The sequence below is a fragment of the Pan paniscus genome, chromosome 1 (assembly GCF_029289425.2).
Source record: "Pan paniscus chromosome 1, NHGRI_mPanPan1-v2.0_pri, whole genome shotgun sequence".
Lineage (NCBI taxonomy): Eukaryota > Metazoa > Chordata > Mammalia > Primates > Hominidae > Pan > Pan paniscus.
In genome coordinates, this window is record NC_073249.2 from 199958842 (window position 1) to 199979636 (window position 20795).

The 20795-nt window shown below is 48.7% G+C and overlaps 1 protein-coding gene and 1 long non-coding RNA gene across 2 annotated transcripts; one reads left to right on the forward strand and one right to left on the reverse strand.

Moving 5' to 3' along the window:
* Positions 1 to 47: 47 nt before the first annotated feature.
* Positions 48 to 10725, reverse strand: LOC134728507 (uncharacterized). The gene is made up of 3 exons (XR_010108975.1): positions 10528 to 10725; positions 8890 to 8974; positions 48 to 155 (listed from the first exon to the last, which is right to left on the reverse strand). It is a non-coding gene; the product is annotated as an uncharacterized LOC134728507 (long non-coding RNA).
* Positions 10662 to 20770, forward strand: GPATCH3 (G-patch domain containing 3). Its single transcript, XM_003809427.6, has 7 exons — positions 10662 to 11257; positions 13526 to 13950; positions 16849 to 17023; positions 17810 to 17869; positions 18467 to 18588; positions 18720 to 18847; positions 20032 to 20770. Exons 1-7 carry the CDS (start codon positions 10807 to 10809, stop codon positions 20246 to 20248), a joined length of 1578 nt encoding a protein of 525 aa, XP_003809475.2. The 5' UTR covers positions 10662 to 10806; the 3' UTR covers positions 20249 to 20770.
* The last annotated feature ends 25 nt before the right edge of the window (positions 20771 to 20795 follow it).

The following is a 20795-nucleotide window of genomic DNA, read 5'->3' on the forward strand; positions in this document are numbered from 1 at the left end:
TCACTAACCGCTCCCCTGGCTCCTACCCACTTCAGGCGCCCTCTTACCACAGTGAAAGCCCAATCACAGCCAATCAGGAAGCAGCCCACTCCCAAATTGAAACAGACAAGTTCACTGCCATTTCTGTAGTTTGAGATCATTCACTTCCCCCATTCCTGCAGATGACAAAAGAGAGTGGTCCATTATTTTCCCAAAGGGAAGGGAAAAGGGTACCCAGGGCTGGCCTGGCAACTGCTTGAAGGCCAAGGCAGACCAAGGTTTAGCTGGACCACCAGGATTTGACTACATCAGTTGTTTAAGTCTGAAACCCTTCCATGACACTTGGCTCACAGCCACCGCCCTGAGGCCTCCCCAGTTTCCTTCCCTGCCCCTCTGCCCCAGCCCCTCTCCTGGGATTCTCCTCCCAGACATTCCCGCTGTCTAGCAACTAAAGAGGCAACTCTTGGCATAGCCATGACCTCCCTGACTGCTCCATTCAGAATATGACTTGTGTCTATTCTGACTGGTCAATATCTGTGCCTCACTGTTTGTTAAATATTTTGACCCAGTTGCCATGGGTCAGGGTGAGTGACCTGAAGGGTGGGCAGGAAGGAGTGATAACAACACACATGCCTATAGGATTTTCCGGCCTCCCCCTTTCACCCGCAGTAAGTCCTGCCCTGACCAGTCCCCACCCTCTTCACCATAACAGTTTGGATTCTTCTCACAGGGGCCAAGTTAATGATTGCTCAATAAGAGGCCATTCACTTGGGGATAACAGTCTAGGCGTCATCATTCAGGCCTTTCTCTAAGCCCCCCAGGTTAGGACTATAGCTAATTAGCCTCGTACCCATTATGGTGACCCAGTGCCAGCAGCAAGGGGAACCCTGTCCCTTACCCAGCCTCTCACTCACAAGTAAGACACCAGATAGAGACAAAAACACAGCTGAGATCTCACACAAATACAAACAACACAACTTGGACACCCCCCAACACACACATACTAAGATGTACAACTCAGGCACACCTACACAGACCCATAAAACAGACTCTCCAACCACCCACTTATAGCCCAGAAAAGCACTGCCCAGATACAGTCACTCAGCAATGTACTGCAGACTCCCACACAGTCACACAGCAGAAGCACGCACCCTTGCACCTGAGGGTGGGGCACACAGTGGGGAGACACCCCCATGCCAGAGTGTGTTCATCTTCCCTGCGTCATAGTAAAGGGAAAAGTGGCCCCCTAAGTAGGCAGACCTGTGTCTGTGCATCTTCAGGATCCTCTTGGAGTCTGTGAGCCCAGGCCAAACTGCTCTGCCTGGCATTTGGGACCCCAACTAGCCATTCATCCTCTTTCCCCCTGGTGACTTCAATGTCCCTCCTCCTCTCAGCTCAACAACTGTCCCCACCAGGACCTAATCAAATCCCCAATAAAGGCATCCTTCAGGGCCCAGAACAAGGCCTGTATCCCCCCACCTCCCACCAGATGCCCCAAACTCAGACCTCAGGCCCCCAGGACTCTCTCTGACCTGCCCTCCCCATCCCTCTGGCACATACCACCCCGTGTAACCTTGTAGACGCATGAGACCACTCTTTCAAGAGCAGAAGCCCTGTTTCCCACATAGGACCCAAATCCAGAAGATTCAGGGATTTAGGGTCATTCTACATCTTTTATGCCCTACCAGTTTCTGCCTCTATTAGTTAATTGCCACATCTCTCTGAATCCTCAAGCTGGGTCTTCCCACCTCTTACCCTTCTCCTTCTCCGGCCCTGAACAACCGTTAGGAAGCATTCCTCTCTATGCCCCACCCTAGGCTTTTTCCCTCAACTTATTTAATTTTTTCCATCATCCAAACAGCTTCCCTTATTAACTCTACCTTGCCAGGCACCACTGATGGCTCATGCCTGTAATCCCAGCACTTTGGGAGGCTGAGGTGATAGGATCGCTTGAGCCCAGGAGTTCAAGATCAGCCTGGGCAATGTAATGAGACTCCTGCCTCTACAAAAAATTATAAAATTAGCTAGGGGCCGGGCTCAGTGGCTCACACCTGTAATCCCAGCACTTTTGGAGGCCAAGCCAGGTGGATCACCTGAGGTTAGGAGTTCAAGACCAGCCTGGCCAACATGGTGAAACCCTGTCTCTACTAAAAATACAAAAATTAGCCAGGCATGGCAGCACTCGCCTGTAATCGCAGCTACTTGGGAGGCTGAGACAGGAGAATCAGTTGAACCCGGGAGGTGGAGGTTGCAGTGAGCCGAGATCGCACCACTGCACTCCAGCCTGGGCGACAGAGTGAAACTCTGTCTCAAAAAAATTAAAAAATAAGGCCAGGCGGATCACGAGGTCGGAGTTCAAGACCAGCCTGGCCAAGATGGTGAAACACCGTCTCTACTAAAACAAAAATTAGCCAGGTGCGGTGGCTCCCAGCTACTCGGGAGGCCGAGGCACGAAAATCACTTGAACCCAGGCGGCAGAGGTTGCAGTGAATCGAGATTGCACCACTGCACTCCAGCCTGGGCGACAAAGTGAGACTCCATCTCAAAAAATAAATAAATAATAGTAAAATAAAATAAAGTAAGCTAGGTATGGTGGCTTATGTCTGTAGTCCCAGCCACTCGAGAGGCTGAAGTGGGAGGATCACTTGAGCTGGGAGTTGGAGGCTGCAGTGAGCATGGGAGCATCACTGCACTCCAGCCTGGGTGACAGAGCAAGACCCTGTCTCAAAACAAATAAAAAAACAACAACAAGAAAAATCTCTACCTTGATCCTTTTCAAATTTCTTCCCTACCAATCCACATGGTTGGGGAGCTACACTTCTGTTTCTTGTCTGCGTTTCTTGAGTCATTCCCCGTGCCCTATTTCCTTGCCTTGAGCAAAGAACATAAAGACAAATATGGCAAAACTAAAGAGATAATTACGGTACAATGTGGTAAGGGGAATCGTGCTTTCTCCATGAGACTGTAGGCTTTCCAAAAGTGGGGAAGTATGTCTCCATGATCAGCATCCTGGGTTGGGATCTGTGTCTCATTGCCAGTGAGGGAAGAGGAGGAAACAGGCTCAGATGGCGTATGTAACTTAAGGTCTGGGCTGATCACTGTCTGTGCTAAGACTTTTTTTTTTTTTCAGATGGAGTTTCACTCTTGCTGCCCAGGCTGGAGTGCAGTGGCGCCATCTCGGCTCACTGCAACCTCCGCCTCCCGGGTTCAAGCAATTCCCTTGCTTCAGCCTCCCGAGTAGCTGGGATTACAGGCACCCACCACCACGCCTGGCTAATTTTTGTATTTTTAGTAGAGACAGAGTTTCACGATGTTGGCCAGGCTAGTCTCAAACTCCTGACCTCAGGTGATCCACCTGCCTTGGCCTTCCAAAGTGCTGGGATTACAGGCATGAGCCACCGCACCTGGCCTGTGCTGAGACTTGTACTCAAACCTGTGAAGTTCTGGAGGGTTCTTGTCAGCTGCACAAGCTGGAGTGAGTCATGGCCAGGATCAAGCCGTCTGGAACCAGCTCAGCCACTGTTGACTGACCATCTACCTCTGAGCCATGATTCCTGTCCTCAGGCCCAGCCAGGAATGACTCACTGGAAAGCAGGAGAGTGGCTGTGGCTCTGGGTCAGCCTAGAGTACCATTTTATTGTCATCATTATCTCTATCTTCATTAGCCAAATCGTTGACTGCCTATTAAGTAGTCAGACAGCTGACGCATGCTGTGTCCCCCATTAACCCCACCCTGTCCTTGGGGCATTCAAATATCCTAGAACCCGTGATGCTGGCAAAAAGCCAACACCCACTATCCATCCATCCATTAATTCATTCTATCACTCAATGTCTCTCAACCTCCATTTGTACCAACCCCTGTGCTAGATGCTGGGGTAGGGGGCACAGAATAAATAAGATACATTTCTTACTCTCATGAAACATCTTGTCTGTGGCAGAGGAAGACACGTAAGTAATTGTAATGCAGAGTGATCTGAGCTGTGATAGGGGTACATACAACAGGCAACAGGAGAGATTAAATCTGCCTGAAGGTGGGAAAAATGCTTTACCCAAGTGGTGACTGGTTTGAGCTAAAGAGAATGAACAGGGTTTTGCTAGGCAACCCAAGGGATGGGCATTCCAAACAGATATATGCAAAGGCACAGAGATGTCAGAGAGCAAGAGGTGCTTAGTTAACTGCAAGTGATGTATGGGGCCCAGGGTAGGAGGAAATGGGCCTGGAGAGATGACAGGGACCACCTCACAGAACAAGACAGCAAAGAAAGGAAATCCCAATGAAACTGGTAGAGGTGACAATGCTAAGATCTCAGGGGAATCAGAGTTAACAAAGGAGACCTCCTCTTTCTGGCAGGGTATGGCCAGAAGAAACCCCAGGCTGTGGGTGCTCACTCTGGGTAGCTACTAAACTATAACCACATTAACATTTATTTATTTATGTATTTATTTATTTTTATTATTATTATTATTTTGAGACGGAGTCTTGCTCATTCGCCCAGGCTGGAGTGCAGTGGTGCAATCTCGGCTCACTGCAAGCTCCGCTTCCTGGGTTCACACCATTCTCCTGCCTCAGCTTCCCGAGTAGCTGGGACTACAGGCGCCCGCCACCATGCCCGGCCAATTTTTTGTATTTTTAGTAGAGACAGGGTTTCACCATGTTAGCCAGGATGGTCTTGATCTCCTGACCTCATGATCCGCCTGCCTTGGCCTCCCAAAGTGCTGGGATTACGGGTGTGAGCCACCACGCCCGGCCCACGTAACATTTATTGAGAGCTGTGCTCTAAACACATTTCCTGGATTATGGTATTTCACTCTCACAACTCTGTGCTGGAAGTACTATCATTATCTCCAACCGCTTTATCTTTCTTTTTGAGACACAGTCTCATTCTGTTGCCCAGGGTGGAGTGCTGTGGTGCGATCTCAGCTCACTGCAACCTCCTGGGTTCAAGCGGTTCTCGTGCCTCAGCCTCCCGAGTAGCTGGGATTACAGGCATGCGCCACCACACCCAGCTAATGCTTTTTGTATTTTTTCGTTTTTATTGAGACAGAGTCTCACTCTCTTGCCCAGGGTGGAGTTCAGTGGCGCGATCTCAGCTCACCGCAACCTCCACCTCCCAGATTCAAATGATTCTCCTGCCTAACCTCCCAAGTAGCTGGGATTACAGGCATGCGCCACCACGCCCTGCTAATTGTGTATTTTTAGTAGAGACGGGGTTTCTACATTTGGTCAGGCTGGTCTCAAGCTCCCAACCTCAGGTGATCCGCCCGCCTCGCCCTCCCAAAGTGCTGGGATTACAGGCGTGAGCCACTGCGCTCGGCCTTTTATGTATTTTTTAGTAAAGGCGGGGTTTCACCATGTTAGCCAGGTTGGTCTCAAAGTCCTGACCTCAGGTGATCCACCCACCTCCACCTCCCAAGGTGCTGAGATTATAGGCATGAGCCACTATGCCCGGCCTCCATCCATTTTATAGACAAAGAAACTCAAGGAGTGAAGGATGTGCCAATGTGCCAAACTGGTATCTTGATCATTTTGGGTTGAAAATCTTGGAGAAATTGTAGTTTCAGAAAGGGTGAGCTGACCTGCCTCTTCCTGCATGCAGCAAGCCATCAAGATTCCTCTGTGAGGGATACCCTCCCTATACCAGGGCAAAAAATTACCCCTGATTACCAGAGACTGGGAACTCGGGGCTGCAACGGACCTGAATAAATATACTTTTCAAAGTAACCCTTATCTTCCACTAGTTTTACACTTCCACCTCAAATATATCCTCATCACTCACCTAGAAATTTACTGCCCCTAGCCAGATGTCCCTTGTCCTGTGACTTCTCAAATTTATTGTTGTCTAAAAAGTATAAAAGCATCTTGTGGCTGGGCTCACGCCTGTAATCCCAACACTTTGGGAGGCTGAGGCGGGAGGATCACCTGAGGTCTGGAGTTCGAGACCAGCCTGGCCAGCATGGTGAAACCCCGTCTCTACTAAAAATACAAAAATTAGCCAGGCGTGTTGGCAGGTTCCTGTAATCCCAGCTACTTGGGAAGCTGAGGCAGGAGAATCGCCTGAACCCAGGAGGCGGAGGTTGCAGTGAGCCGAGATTGTGCCATTGCACTCCAGCCTAGGCAACAGAGTGAGACTCTGTCTCAAAAAAAAAAAAAAAAATAATAATAATAATAATAATAATAGGCCAGGCTCAGTCGCTCACGCCTGTAATCCCAGCACTTTGGGAGGCCGAGGTGGGCAGATCATCTAAGGGTCAGGAGTTCGAGATCAGCCTGGCCAACATGGTGAAACCCCATCTCTACTAAAAATACAAAAATTAGCTGGGCGTGGTGGCGCATGCCTGTAAGCCCAGCTACTCAGGAGGCTGATGCAGGAGAATCACTTGAACCCAGGAGGCGGAGGTTGTAGTGAGCCAAGATCTGCCTGGGCGACAGAGCAAGACTCTGTCTCAGAAAAAAAAAAAAATTATATAATAATAATGTATGATTTTCTCCTGTTAATTTACCATGTGTGAACTTAGTTTCTATATCCAGCAGAAGAATTCCCATAAGAGCTAAGGGGGGTTGGAGGTGATCTCTCACTCTCCTGTAGAGGTACAGAGAGATTAAGTAAAGTGCTCGAGGTTACACAGTTAATAAGTGACAGAATCAGGATTTGAACTTAGATGATCTGTCTTCAGGGCCCATGCTCTTAAACACTATACTTGTGTCTTTAAAAGTCAGGGGTGAGCCAGGTGCAGTGTTTCAAGTCTGTTATCCCAGCTACTGGGGAGGCTGAGGCAGGGGGATGGCTTGAGGCCAGCAGTTCAAGGCTGCAGTGAGCTATGATTGCGCCAATGGACTCTAGGCTAGGCGACAGACTGAGACACTATCTCTAAAAAATATGTGTGTAATAATGAGTTGGGTGGATCACTTGAGGCCAGGAGTTCAAGATCAGCCTGGTCAACATGATGAAACCCCATCTCTACTAAAAATACAAAAATTAGCTGGGTGTGGTGCTTGCCTGTAGTCCCAGTTACTTAGGATAGGAGGCTGAGGCAGGAGAATGGCCTGAACCCGGCAGGCAGAGGTTGCAGTGAGCCAAGATTGCATCACTGCATGCACTCCAGCCTGGGTGACAAAAAAAAAAAAAAAGTATGTAATAAAATAAAAAATAAATAAAATCCAGATATGATGTGGGTTTAAACCTAGATATAATGGTCCTATCTACAATTTCTCACTCATTAGAAGACTTCGTTATTTTTATTTTTGTATTTTTATTAATTAATTAATTAATTTATTTATTTATTTATTTATTTTGAGACGGAGTCTTGCTCTGTCACCCGCTGGAGTGCAGTGGCGCGATCTCGGCTCACTGCAAGCTCCGCCTCCCGGGTTCACACCATTCTCCTGCCTCAGCCTCCCGAGTAGCTAGGACTACAGGTGCCCGCCACCACGCCCAGCTAATTTTTTTGTATTTTTAGTAGAGATGGGGTTTCACCGTGTTAGCCAGGATGGTCTCAATCTCCTGACCTTGTGATCCACCCACCTCGGCCTCCCAAAGTGCTGGAATTACAGGTGTGAGCCACCGCGCCCGGCTTATTTTTTATTTTTATTATTTTTTGTAGAGACAGGGTCTCACTATGTTGCCCAGGCTGGTCTCCAACTCCTGGCCTCAAGCAATCCTTCTGCCTCGGCCTCTCAAAGCGATGGGATTATAAGCATGAGCCACCATGCCTGGCCACGTTTTTCAATTTTTAAAATTCATCATATAGCTGTATATTTGCTATTACAAGGTAACTATTGCTTTCTGAAATGAGTTATTTTCACTTTTAATATTTTTACATTTTAAACATTGAGTAAAACAAAATAATATTAATAAATATGTGTAAAGTATAAAGAATAACAGAATGAACTCTGAAGTCCCTTTCTAAATCTATCATTTCCCTCCAAAGGTAACAACTACCCTGGATTTTATGTTAATCATTTATTTGCTTTTCTTCCTGATTTTAAAGCTTATTTATTTATGTAGCCCTAAGAATATTTTTTAGTTTGCATTTTGGGAACTTTGCATAAATAAAACAATTCTGTGTTTTCTGACTGGCTTTACCTGAGATTATTAGTACAAAAAGCCAGCTTTTTGCACTTAAAAAGACTGTAGCTATGAATATTTATATATACTGTGAAATAAAAAACAAATCCAGGCTTGGTAAGGAGAGATTTTATTATAATTTTTTTTTTTTTTTTTGAGACAGAGTCTCGCTCTATTGCCCAGGATGGAGTGTGCAGTGGTGTGATCTCAGCTCACTGCAACCTCCGCCTCCTGGGTTCAAGCGATTCTCGTGCCTCAGCTTCCCTGAGGAGCTGAGATTACAGGCGCATACCACCATGAGTGGCTAATTTTTGTATTTTTAGTAGAGACGGGGTTTCACCATGTTGCCCAGGCTGGTCTCGAACTCCGGACCTCAAGTGATCCGCCCACCTCAGCCTCCCAAAGTGCTGGGATTACAGGCATTAGCCACTGCGCCCAGCCATTATAATTTTTTTTTTTTTTTTTGAGACAGATTCTCATTCTGCTGCCCACCGAATGCATGGCACAATCATGGCGCACTGCAGCCTTGCTCTCTTGGGCTCAAGTGATCCTCCCACCTCAACCTCCCGACGTGCTAAGATTACAGGTGTGAGTTACCACACCCTGCCAGGAGAGATTTTATTTGAAAGGATTATTACAAGGGAAGAAAGGAACTATTGCAATAGAAGGAGGAAGAATATTGCAGCAGGGAGGACCCTCTGACCATAATATCTGCAAGTGACTCAAGGGTTAGGCAAAAAGGGTTCTTCTCTCATAGAGAGGAGTAAACAGGGCAGAACTGGGTGGGAGGAAGTGGGATGATCAGGAGTGGCATGATGGGACAGTAGATCAGATAATGCTTTACCTTGAAGCCAGCCTATTCTCAAGAGAGGCTGTTAAGGAGGAGATGTGCGCTGGCTCAAGCTGAGGGTAAGCCAAAGTTCGGGAAGCTGGGGGAAGGAGAGAAGTTTTAACCAAAGTTTGTTCCAACTCATCAGTGGGGACAAGAAGTTCCTCAAAGCTTTCATGAGGAGATTTGGAATATGGAGTCTGTGTCTGGCTTTGTCATTGGTGAACCAGAGGGGCATACACCAGTCTTACCTAACTCACTTGGGGAAGGATGTTTTTTTGCAATATGCTGTGTTCCAGAACACAAAACAGTGGGAAGGCATTTCTTAAGCTTTAGTTTTCCAGGATCACAGGGCTTGGGTAAAAGTCAACATTATCAGTAAGTCTTCTGATAAACATGTGCAGTCATTTTTTTTATTGTTTAGACAAGGGTCTTGCCAACTTGGCCAGGCTGGTCTCAAACTTCTAAGCTCAAGGGATCCTCCTACACCAGCTTGCCAAAGTGCTGGGATTACAGGCGTGAACCACTGAGCTTGGCCCTTTATTTTTTGCTTTTGTTTGAGGTCTCTCAATCTACAGGTTCCTCCTATCACCCAGTATAATGTGTAGACTTTGTCTGAATTATGAATCAATGAATCAATAGTAATCAAATAACCCAATTAAAAAACGGACAAAGAGGGCCGGGTGCGGTGGCTTACATCTGTAATCTCAGCACTTTGGGAGGCCAAGGCGGGTGGATCACCTGAGGTCAGGAGTTCGAGACCAGCCTGACCAATATGGTGAAACCCCGTCTCTACTAAAAATATAAAAATTAGCCGGGCGTGGTGGCACGCACCTGTAGTCCCAGCTACTCGGGAGGCTGAGACAGGAGAATTGCTTGAACCCGGGAGGCGGAGGTTGCAGTGAGCCGAGATCGCACCATCGCATTCCAGCCTGGATGACAGAGCGAGGCTCCATCTCAAAAAAAAAAAAAAAAAAAAAGACAAAAAGCCGGGGACCGTGGCTCACACCTGTAATCCTAACACTTTGGGAGGCTGAGGCCAGTGGATCACTTGAGCCCTGGAGTTCAATATCAGCCTGGGCAATGCAGTGAGACCCCATCTCTACAAATAGTTTAAAAAATTAGCCAGGCATAGTGGGTTGCATCTGTGGTCCCAGCACTCCAGCCTGGGCGACAGAGCGAGACCCCAACTCAAAAATAAATAAAATATTACCTACAAGTGCTGAGTCAAATGATGCGTAGCTTTGCTTTTACTAGATAACGCCAATTGTTTCCCAAAGTGGTTGTATCAACTTACATTTCCACCAACAGTGTATGAGAGCTCCAGTTCCACCATGTTGTCATCGACTGAAGGTCTTAAAGTTTGCCAACATAGTGGATGCAAAGTGGGTCTCGCTGCATTTCTTTTATTATTGAGTTGCGCATCTTTTCTTTAACGTAAGCCTCTAGCAACTCATAGCACTTTCATTGTAAATTGGACCTGCGTTTCCTCTTTTGCGAAGTATCTGCGGCCCATTTTTCTACCGGGTTATCTTTTTCTTACCGATTTGTGGGAGTTCATCAACACATTTTGGAAAAATAAATGGAAGAACGACTAAAGGTTCAGAACTGAGGAAGGTTGAGATTAGGTGTGCAATATCCACAACTAAATACCTCAAAAATGACCCCTCCCGCAGGCTTCTTATTTGGTCCTCATGAGAGCTTTATGAAAGAACTCTATGACCTCATTTTCCAGGTGAGTTTTTCCATCATCGCCGGCTTCCCTCTGTGGGAAAGGAACACAGAAGACTTCGGATCTTCCAGCTCCGGGTTCCACAACCCCAACCCCAAAGGACTAGTTAGAATTTTCACAATCTCGCGACGCAGGCGCTGGAGCGTTGCTCGCGGTGTTCTCGCGAGACTTGGTTCTAGCCGATCATGTGACAATCCAAGATGGCGGTGCCCGGCGAGGCGGAGGAGGAGGCGACAGTTTACCTGGTAGTGAGCGGTATCCCCTCCGTGTTGCGCTCGGCCCATTTACGGAGCTACTTTAGCCAGTTCCGAGAAGAGCGCGGCGGTGGCTTCCTCTGTTTCCACTACCGGCATCGGCCTGAGCGGGCCCCTCCGCAGGCCGCTCCTAACTCTGCCCTAATTCCTACCGACCCAGCCGCTGAGGGCCAGCTTCTCTCTCAGACTTCGGCCACCGATGTCCGGCCTCTCTCCACTCGAGACTCTACTCCAATCCAGACCCGCACCTGCTGCTGCGTCATCTCGGTAAGGGGGTTGGCTCAAGCTCAGAGGCTTATTCGCATGTACTCGGGCCGCCGGTGGCTGGATTCTCACGGGACTTGGCTACCGGGTCGCTGTCGCATCCGCAGACTTCGGCTACCTACGGAGGCATCAGGTAAGAGTGAGAAAGTTAATAGACTGGGCCTACGGGCCTGGAACAGAGGCACCTTTTCAGAGAAGTGGTGAGGATAAGTCAGGCCTCTGGTTAGGACTCTATGAGTTTAGTTCATATTCTAGACAGAGCCTCAGGCTCAACTTGCAGGGAGTTAGTCCAATACATGGAGAAAAATAAACCGGAGAGGCTTTTTCGGAAGAGCCTTCATTTTGTTAGGTCCCTTTTGAGACCCTTTTTCTATCCAAGGGGTTGATTTTGCACTAACACAGAAAGAAAAAAGGAAATCCAGTCTCTAACCCTCTTACTGTCTTTCTCTCCTGCTCTCTCTGTGCTTCCTACCCAGTCCTTTCAGTAAGATACAAATGAAGAGACAATCTTTTCTCTGGACAGCTCCCACTTTCATGGGAAATCAGTTTGATGGGGAAACAGGACAGTGCAGAGCCCTCCAGTTCACACATTCAACAAATGCTTACATTGCTAGACCTAGTGTGACTAGCTGGGTATGCAGAGAACAGTTGGACATAGTGTGTGCTCAGAATCCACAAAGGAAGAGATTTGGAAAAAGGTAATTGCCACAGAGATGTCATTCTAATTGTTAGCATTCACTGAGTACTCTGTGTATTTAGTAGGCACTGTTCTAAGCCTTTTGTTTTCTTACCCCTCTCAACAGTCCTATGAGATAGGAGCTATTGTTTCTCCCATTTCATAGGTGAAGAAACTGAGGGAAGCCGAAGTTATGTGACTTGCCTGAGGTTACAGAGTTAGTTAGTGTCAGAGCTACAACAAACCTAGGCATCTGTTCCAGAGCCTATACTGTTTATCACCAAGTGCTGTGAGATGACAGAGAAGGGAGAAACTAACTTCCTAGACGGATCATGAAATGTGACTTTCCATCTGGGTCTTGAAAAATAAATAGGAGTTGATAGGAGAGAATGGTGTTTCTGGGTTTCAGGGTAAATGGCGTTTGCAAAGACACAGCTTTGAAAGCCCGTGAAAAACTTTCAGGGCATGTTAAATTGTTCATTGTGGGCTGGGTTGCAATGGCTCGTGCCTGTAATCCCAGCACTTTGGGAGGCACAGGTGGGCGGATCTCTTGAGCTCAGGAGTTCCATACCAGCCTGGGCAACATGGTGAAACCCTGTCTCTACCAAAAATACAAATTAGCCGGTTGTGGTGGCGCATGCCTGTAGTCCCAGCTACTTGTGAGGTTGAGGTGGGGGGATCACTTGAGCCCAGGAGGTGGAGGTTGCAATGAGTCAAGATCGCGCCACTGTACTCCAGCCTGGGTGACAGAACGAGACCCCATCTCAAAAAAAAAAAAAAGAAGAAAAAAAGAAATTAGGAGAAAAATTGTTTGGTGTGGCTGGAACACATCGTATGAAGACATGCAGGAGGTGGGAGTTGGTGACAGCCGAGAATCAAAAGGTCATCAGGTGGGTAGATATCACTTGAGGCCAGGACCAGCCTGGACAACATGGCGTAACCCTGTCTGTACTAGAAATACAAAAATCAGCCAGGCATGGTGGCACATGCCTGTAATCCCAGCTACTTGGGAAGCTGAAGTATGAGAATCACTTGAACCCGGGAGGCGGAGGTTGCAGTGAGCTGAGATCGCACCACTGCATACGCCAGTCTGGGTGACAGAGTGAGAATCTGTCTCAAAAAAAAGAAAAAAAAAGTTCATCAGGAGCCAGAGCTGGAAGAAACTTGTATGCCCAGCCAAGGTGATGAGAAGTGACATGAAACTACTAGGTAGTTCTGTAGTTCCGCTTGGGGAGAGATGAAAAGACCTGGAGAAGTTTGAGAGGGAGGAACAGCATGAGGCTAATGGATTTATTTTATTATTTATTTATTTATTTTTGAGACAGGGTACTCTGTCGCCCGAGATGAAGTGCAGTGGTGCAATCTCGGCTCACTACAGCCTCACCTCCCAGGCTCAAGCAATCCTCCTGCTTCAGCCTCCCAAGGAGCTGGGATCACAGGGTGCACCACCACTCCCAGCTAATTTTTTTATATTTTGTAGAGATAAGGGTCTCACCATTTTGCCCAGGCTGGTCTTGAACTCCTGAGCTCAAGCAATCCTCCTGCCTCAGCCTCCCAAAGTGCTGGGATCACAAGCGTGAGCCACTGTGTCGGCCTAGATTTTTACTAGGGATTTACTAGATGTTTACTAGGGAAAGGGTAACAGATTTAAACATTGGCCAATTTCTGGCTCAAGTGTTGCTGGAGGCTTCTGGGTTTCAAGATCTATTCTCCCTCCTTTCCAAGATCTGGGATCCTTTCCCTTCAAGACCCGGAAGGAACTGCAGAGTTGGAAGGCAGAGAATGAAGCCTTCACCCTGGCTGACCTGAAGCAACTGCCAGAGCTGAACCCACCAGTGCTGATGCCCAGTGGGAATGTGGGGACTCCCCTGCGGGTCTTTTTGGAGTTGATCCGGGCCTGCCGCCTACCCCCTCGGATCATCACCCAGCTGCAGCTCCAGTTCCCCAAGACAGGTTCCTCCCGGCGCTATGGCAATGTGCCTTTTGAGTATGAGGACTCAGAGACTGTGGAGCAGGAAGAGCTTGTGTATACAGCAGAGGGTGAAGAAATACCCCAAGGAACCTACCTGGCAGATATACCAGCCAGCCCCTGTGGAGAGCCTGAGGAAGAAGTGGGGAAGGAAGAGGAAGAAGAGTCTCACTCAGATGAGGTGAGTACAGTGTGCTACCCTGTCCTTGCTGGCAGCTGAAAGAGGCCGAAGGCATTAATAATACCACTCTTCAATTGTCTATTACAAGGGTTCTTAACCTGGGGTCCTCAGGAGGGTTCCAAGGAGTCCAAGAAGGAATGTAAAACTATATTTGCATGTGTGTTTCTGTATTTCTCTAGGGAGATGGTCCAGAGCTTTTACCAGAAGATTCGTAAGTGGGTCTTATTTTTCATTCCCTTGGAAGGGATATATAAGGATGGTTCCTTTTTTTTTTTTGAGATGGAGTCTTGCTCTGTCGTCCAGGCTGGAGTGCAGTGGCACGATCTCGGCTCACTGCAAGCTCCGCCTCCCGGGTTCACGCCATTCTCCTGCCTCAGCCTCCCAAGTAGCTGGGACTACAGGCGGCCACCACCATACCCGGCTAATTTTTTGTATTTTTAGTAGAGACGGGGTTTCACTGTGTTAGCCAGGATGGTCTCAATCTCCTGACCTCGTGACCCGCCTGCCTCAGCCTCCCAAAGTGCTGGGATTATAGGCGTGAGCCACTGCGCCTGGCCAGGATGGTTCCTCTTTATTCATTTTTTTCTTTTTTTTTTTGAGACAGAGTCTCACTGTGTCACCCAGGCTGGAGTGAAGTGGTGCGATCTCGGCTCACTGCAACCTCCACCTCCTGGGTTTAAGTGATTCTCCTGCCTCAGCCTCCCGAGTAAGCTGGGACTTCAGGCATGTGCCACCACACCCGGCTAATTTTTTTTTTTTTTTTTTTTTTTTTGTATTTTTAGTACAGACGGGGTTTCACCATGTTAACCAGGATAGTCTCAATCTCCTGACCTCGTGACCCACCTGCCTCGGCCTGCCAAAGTGCTGGGATTACAGGCATGACCCACTGCGCCAGGCCCATTTTTTCTTTTTTAAAAATTATTTCCAGCCAGGCACAGAAGCTCTTGAACCCGGGAGGCGGAGGTTGCAGTGAGCTGAGAAAAAAAAAAAAAAAATTCCACATGAAAGACCAGATAAGGAGAGTTCATTTTTATAGATGAAAATGTGCTGACCAAGACATGTGCAGTGACTTGTCTAAGATCATCTCAGGAAATAGAGGTAGAGCTGGGATATGAACCCAGTTCTTGCCTCTTCTCTAACCTGTGCGTGCTGTCATAATGTGGCTGAACAGTCATCTCTATTTTCTGACCTAGAGTCAGCAGATTGAACAGTAGCCTCCATTCTCACTTCATTAGTGACATAGACATTTCTTTGGTTCCTTTCTCCAAACTTGGTTGCACATCCATAAAATCAAGTAAGGTGTGATTTGTTGGGAAAACTTTTTTAAAAATGTGTACTCCGGGTAAAAAGTAATTCACCCATGTTTCAAAGCTTCCAGCCAGCTGGGTGCAGTGGCTCACACCTGTAATCCCAGCACTTTGGGAGGCCAAGATGGGTGGATCATTTGAGGTCAGGAGTTCGAGACCAGCCTGGCCAACATGGTGAAACCCCGCCTTTACTAAAAATACAAAAATTAGCCAGGCGTGGTGCCTGTAGTCCTAGCTACTGGGAGGCTGAGGCAGGAGAATCACTTGAAGCCAGGAGGTGGAGGTTGCAGTGAGCTGAGATCGCACCACTGCACTCCAGCCTGGGCGATAGAGTGAGACTCTGTCTCAAAAAAAAAAAGCTCCCAGCCAAGATTGCTAAGACATCTGGACCACATCCTTAGTGTGGTACCATCCTGACTTCCCCTCTCCTCTTCTCTCCCATTCCTTCCTTCCTTTCCTTTTTTTTTTTTTTTTTTTAAGCAGGCTCCGGTTCTATTGTCCTGGCTGGAATGCAGTAGTGCAATCTCGGCTCATTGCAACCTCCAACTCCCTGGGCTCAAGCCATCCTCTCACCTCAGCTTCCCTAGTAGCTAGGACTACACTCACACATCACCACACTTGGCTAATTTTTGTATTTTTTGTAGAGATAGGGTTTTGACTTGTTGCCTAGACTGGTCTTGAACCTCTGAGCTCAAGGGATCCTCCCACCTTGGCCTCCCAAAGTGCTGGGATTACAGGCGTGAGCCACTGCGTCTGGCCCCATCCTGACTTTTCTTCAGCACTTGAAGGCCTGCAGGGTTTCAAGCTAGGAGTCATTCTATCATTCCACAAGTCCCGTCAAGCCAAGGGCTAGTGTGGGATTCCAAAGGCATTCTAAGACCCATTTCCTGCCCTCAAAGAGCCTAAAATCTCCCTGAAGAGAAAGAACCAGCATCTGGAGATGCTGCACCTGGATGTGGCCACCTGGGTTTGCATTGCTGGCTCTGCTGCTCCCTCAGTGTACTCTTTTGGACAAATAAATTTTTACTCCCCTGAACCTAGGTTTTGTCATCTGTAGAATGGGAATAATGGTACTTACGTCACAGGGTTGTTGCAGTGGTTAAAGGAGCTAAGCTATGGGAAGGGCCTGACACACCAGAGACAATAAGCGTTATTGTCCATTCTTTCTTTGTGATATGACATAAAAAGGCCTAACCAGTGTGTACTGATTAGCATTGGGAGTTCAGAGACTGGTGTGAGAGCTGTGGGCCTAAATGTGGGGGGCTTCATGTAGGCTGTATGACTTCAGGGATGAGGAGGATTTAATCAAGTGGAGAAGAGAAGGGTGTGGGAGAGGAAAGTGGGTATTTCAGGCAGGGAACAACATGGCCAAACGCGCAGAGGTGAGTCAGGCTTGTGGGGACAGGAGCAAACTGTTGAGAATTATCAGGCTGGAGATGTGTTGGTCAGGGGCCAAATATGTGCTGCTTCTTGGAGAAATCTGAAGGAATGGCGCTGAGGCTAGCCACACATGCCTCCTGTGCCCTGAGCTTCCCTCCCTCGGGGCATGAGGTCAGGAAGCTCAGGCAGATCACCTCTCCCTGCCTTTTAGGACGATGACCGGGGTGAGGAATGGGAACGGCATGAAGCGCTGCATGAGGACGTGACCGGGCAGGAGCGGACCACTGAGCAGCTCTTTGAGGAGGAGATTGAGCTCAAGTGGGAGAAGGGTGGCTCTGGCCTGGTGTTTTATACTGATGCCCAGTTCTGGCAGGAGGAAGAAGGAGGTAATGCTGGTACCCAGGCAAAGGCAGGGGTGACCCCTGCTGCATTCTCTTGGGGTTCCCTGTTCCACACGGTAGATTCTGTAGTGGTGAGCCCAAACAAAAGGCTAGGGAACAGGCTGACCTTTATTGTATACGAGAGACCAATCATCCTTTTTAAGAGTGGGGATCAGTGAGATGGAGAGAAAATGCCCCCCGCCCCGCCCCCCACAAATTCTGAATAACCCTCCCAGAGGAAGGATCTTAAAATACAAACAAGCTGGGTGCAGTGGCTCATGCCTGTAGTCCGAACTACTTAAGAGACTGAGGCAGGAGGATCACTTGAGCCCAGGAGTTCAAGGTTGCAGTGAGCTATGATCCCACCACTTTACTCCAGCCTGGGGGACAGAGTGAGACCTTCTCTAAAACAAACAAATGCCCCGCTGGGTGCAGTGGCTCACGCCTGTAATCCCAGCACTTTGGGAGGCTGAGGCGGGCAGATCATGAGGTCAAGAGATCGAGACCGTCCTGGCCAACATGGTGAAACCTCGTCTCTATGAAAAATACAAAAATTAGCTGGGTATGGTGGCACGCACCTGTAGTCCCAGCTACTTGGGAGGCTGAGGCAGGAGAATCACTTGAACCCGGGAGGCAGAGGTTGGAGTGAGCCAACGTCGTGCCACTGCACTCCAGAATGAGATTCTGTCTCAAAAAAGAAAAAAAAAAAAAGCCAAAAAAACTCTAGGTTTAACTCTTAATAGAACTGAGAGTCCTTAATGCACTCTGTTGGATGCTTTTCTGTCCCTACAGATTTTGATGAACAGACAGCCGATGACTGGGATGTGGACATGAGTGTGTACTATGACAGAGGTACTGGGCAAGGAGTGGCAATACTAGAGGTGAAACAGGTGCCCTGGCCTTGCAGTGACACTTTACCAGAGCTAGCAAAGGCTGAGACAGGGTACCGTTCCCGTTCCCTTGGGGTAGCCCACTGAGAGGGTTCCTCTTAAAACATCTTTGGTTGTGTACATTAAGTGCTAGTTTTGGACAGAGCCTTCATCCTTTCTTGGAGGAGGAGGAGGGATAGATAGCCCTCAGGGGCTCTGGGTCTGATGGTCAGGCCCTGGTAGGGTGGGCTTGTCAGAAGCTCAGGCTCTAGTAAGGGTTTAGATTTTAGAAGAGGAAATGACCCGGGTGGGGGAAATAGCCAAGTAGGGGAGGGAAGACCTGGGTTCTAATCCTCTCTTTGTCATTTGTTGGCTCTGTTACTTTTCTGCACCACAATCTTCTCATCTGTATGATTGGGGAGAGCCATGGTTCCTACTTTTGGGGAGCTCCCAGTCTAATGAGAGAGATACAGAACACTATTAAAATGAATAAGTCAATCTTACGAGGGGGTCCTAGAAACCTGATTCTTCCCCCTTCTTTGAGAGGGACGCTTCCATAAACTGAGCTCTGTTTCCTCAGATGGTGGAGACAAGGATGCCCGAGACTCTGTCCAAATGCGTCTGGAACAGAGACTCCGAGATGGACAGGAAGATGGCTCTGTGATCGAACGCCAGGTGGGCACCTTTGAGCGCCACACCAAGGTGAGTTAGCACTGTGCCCACCCCATGGACCCCTCTCTTTTCCTTCTCTACTTTAATTCCTTCTCCCATCCCCATTCTCCCTGCTCCCAGCAAGAGCCCCATTTCTTGAGTCTTGTCCCTTCACTCTGCAGGGCATTGGGCGGAAGGTGATGGAGCGGCAGGGCTGGGCTGAGGGCCAGGGCCTGGGCTGCAGGTGCTCAGGGGTGCCTGAGGCCCTGGATAGTGATGGCCAACACCCCAGATGCAAGCGTGGATTGGGGTAAGTGTGACTGAGGGACTTGCCTGGGGGCCCAAGCCTTTCAGCTATGCCCTGGTTTCCCTCTTCCCACTGGTTTTGGCATGGCTGCTGGGTACTCGTGCGGGATGAAATTCAAAACAGTTAAGAGGAAAAAGTGGATCTGGGCCAGGCACGGTGGCTCAAGCCTGTAATCCTAGCGCTTTGGGAGGCTGAAGTGGTAGGATTCCTTGAGCCCAGTTTGAAACCAGCCGGCAACATATGAGACTGTCTCTGTTAGAAAAATAAAAAGTCCGGGCGTGGTAGCTCACGCCTGTAATCCCAACACTTTGGGAGGCCCAGGTGGGCAGATCATTTGAGGTCAGGAGTTAGAGACCAGCCTGGCCAACATGGTGAAATCCCCGTCTCTACTAAAAATACAAAAATTAGCCGGGCGCGGTGGCTCATGCCTGTAATCCCAACACTTTGGGAGGCTGAGGCGGGTGGATCACGAGGTCAGGAGTTTCAGACCAGCCTGATCAAGATGGTGAAACCCTGTGTCTACTAAAAATACAAAAAATTAGCTGGGCACGGTAATGGGTGCCTGTAATCCCCGCTACTCAGGAGGCTGAGGCAGGAAAATCGCTTGAACCCAGGAGGCAGAGGTTGCAGTGAGCCAAGATGGCGCCACTGCACTCTAGCCTGGGCGACAGAGCAAGACTCTGTCACAAAAAAAAAAAATTAGCTGGGCATGGTGGCATGCGCCTGTAGTCCCAGCTACTCTGGAGGCTGAGGCAGGAGAATCGCTTGAACCCAGGAGGTGGAGGTTGCAGTGAGCCGAGATCACGCCATTACAATCCAGCCTGGGTGACATAGTGAGACCCCATCTCAGAAATAAATAAATAAATAAAGTAAATCTGACTTTTTTTTTTTTTTTTAAAGACTAAGCCCTAAGGCTTAACAAGATCATTCATACCGTTTGTTGGAGGAGTTTGGACTTGATGGTTACTATTAGGAAGTCTGTAGTGACAGAATGAAAATTTTATATGAGGCCCCTTCTTGCTGGCACTGTCAATGGATAGATAAGAGGGCTGGAGAACAAAGACCCAGATTTAAAGCCTCTGTCTTTGGACAAACCAGATATGTAGTAACTACTTCCCCGTCCTCTCCCAACCCCTTTAACTGGAGTTTGAGAGCAGCCTTCTCACTGAGAGCCCGTTTTTATCCAGGTACCATGGAGAGAAGCTACAGCCATTTGGGCAACTGAAGAGGCCCCGTAGAAATGGCTTGGGGCTCATCTCCACCATCTATGATGAGCCTCTACCCCAAGACCAGACGGAGTCACTGCTCCGCCGCCAGCCACCCACCAGCATGAAGTTTCGGACAGACATGGCCTTTGTGAGGGGTTCCAGTTGTGCTTCAGACAGCCCCTCATTGCCTGACTGACCGGGTTGGGGGCTTCCTTTCATAGCTACATGATGAAAACCCTCTGCCCTGGCCTCATCTACCACTGAAGCAGAAAGGAGTCTGGGAGCAGCAGTCTTCGTGGCTGGTTCAGGGTGTTTTGTTCCGAGCCTGCCTGCCTGCCGGTTCTATACCTCAGAGGCAGTTCTACAAAAAGCCCCCTCCCGTCCCCTCCCCTTGGATATTAGGGGTAACGACCGCTTGTCTTTGGTCTCTAACCCTAATCTCTGGGCTTGCCCTTTGCCTCCTGCAGAACTTTAAAAAGCTGGGTTGAGTGAGGCTATCAGCGCAGCCTTCCTTGGGGACTCTGAAGGTGTCCCCACGAAGGCCAGAAAGGGGGAAAGGGACCTGGGCGAGGAGAGGATTTGTGGTGCTTGGAAGAGCCGGCCTTGGGTGGGCCCTCCACCGCCTCTACCCTCACTGGGTGGGACTGCCAGCAGAGAGTCCGCGGGAGGTGGCTTGGGTGTGCGACGTCACGGAAGAATAAAGACGTTTACTACTGGAGCTCCCTTACTTTTCTAATTCGAGT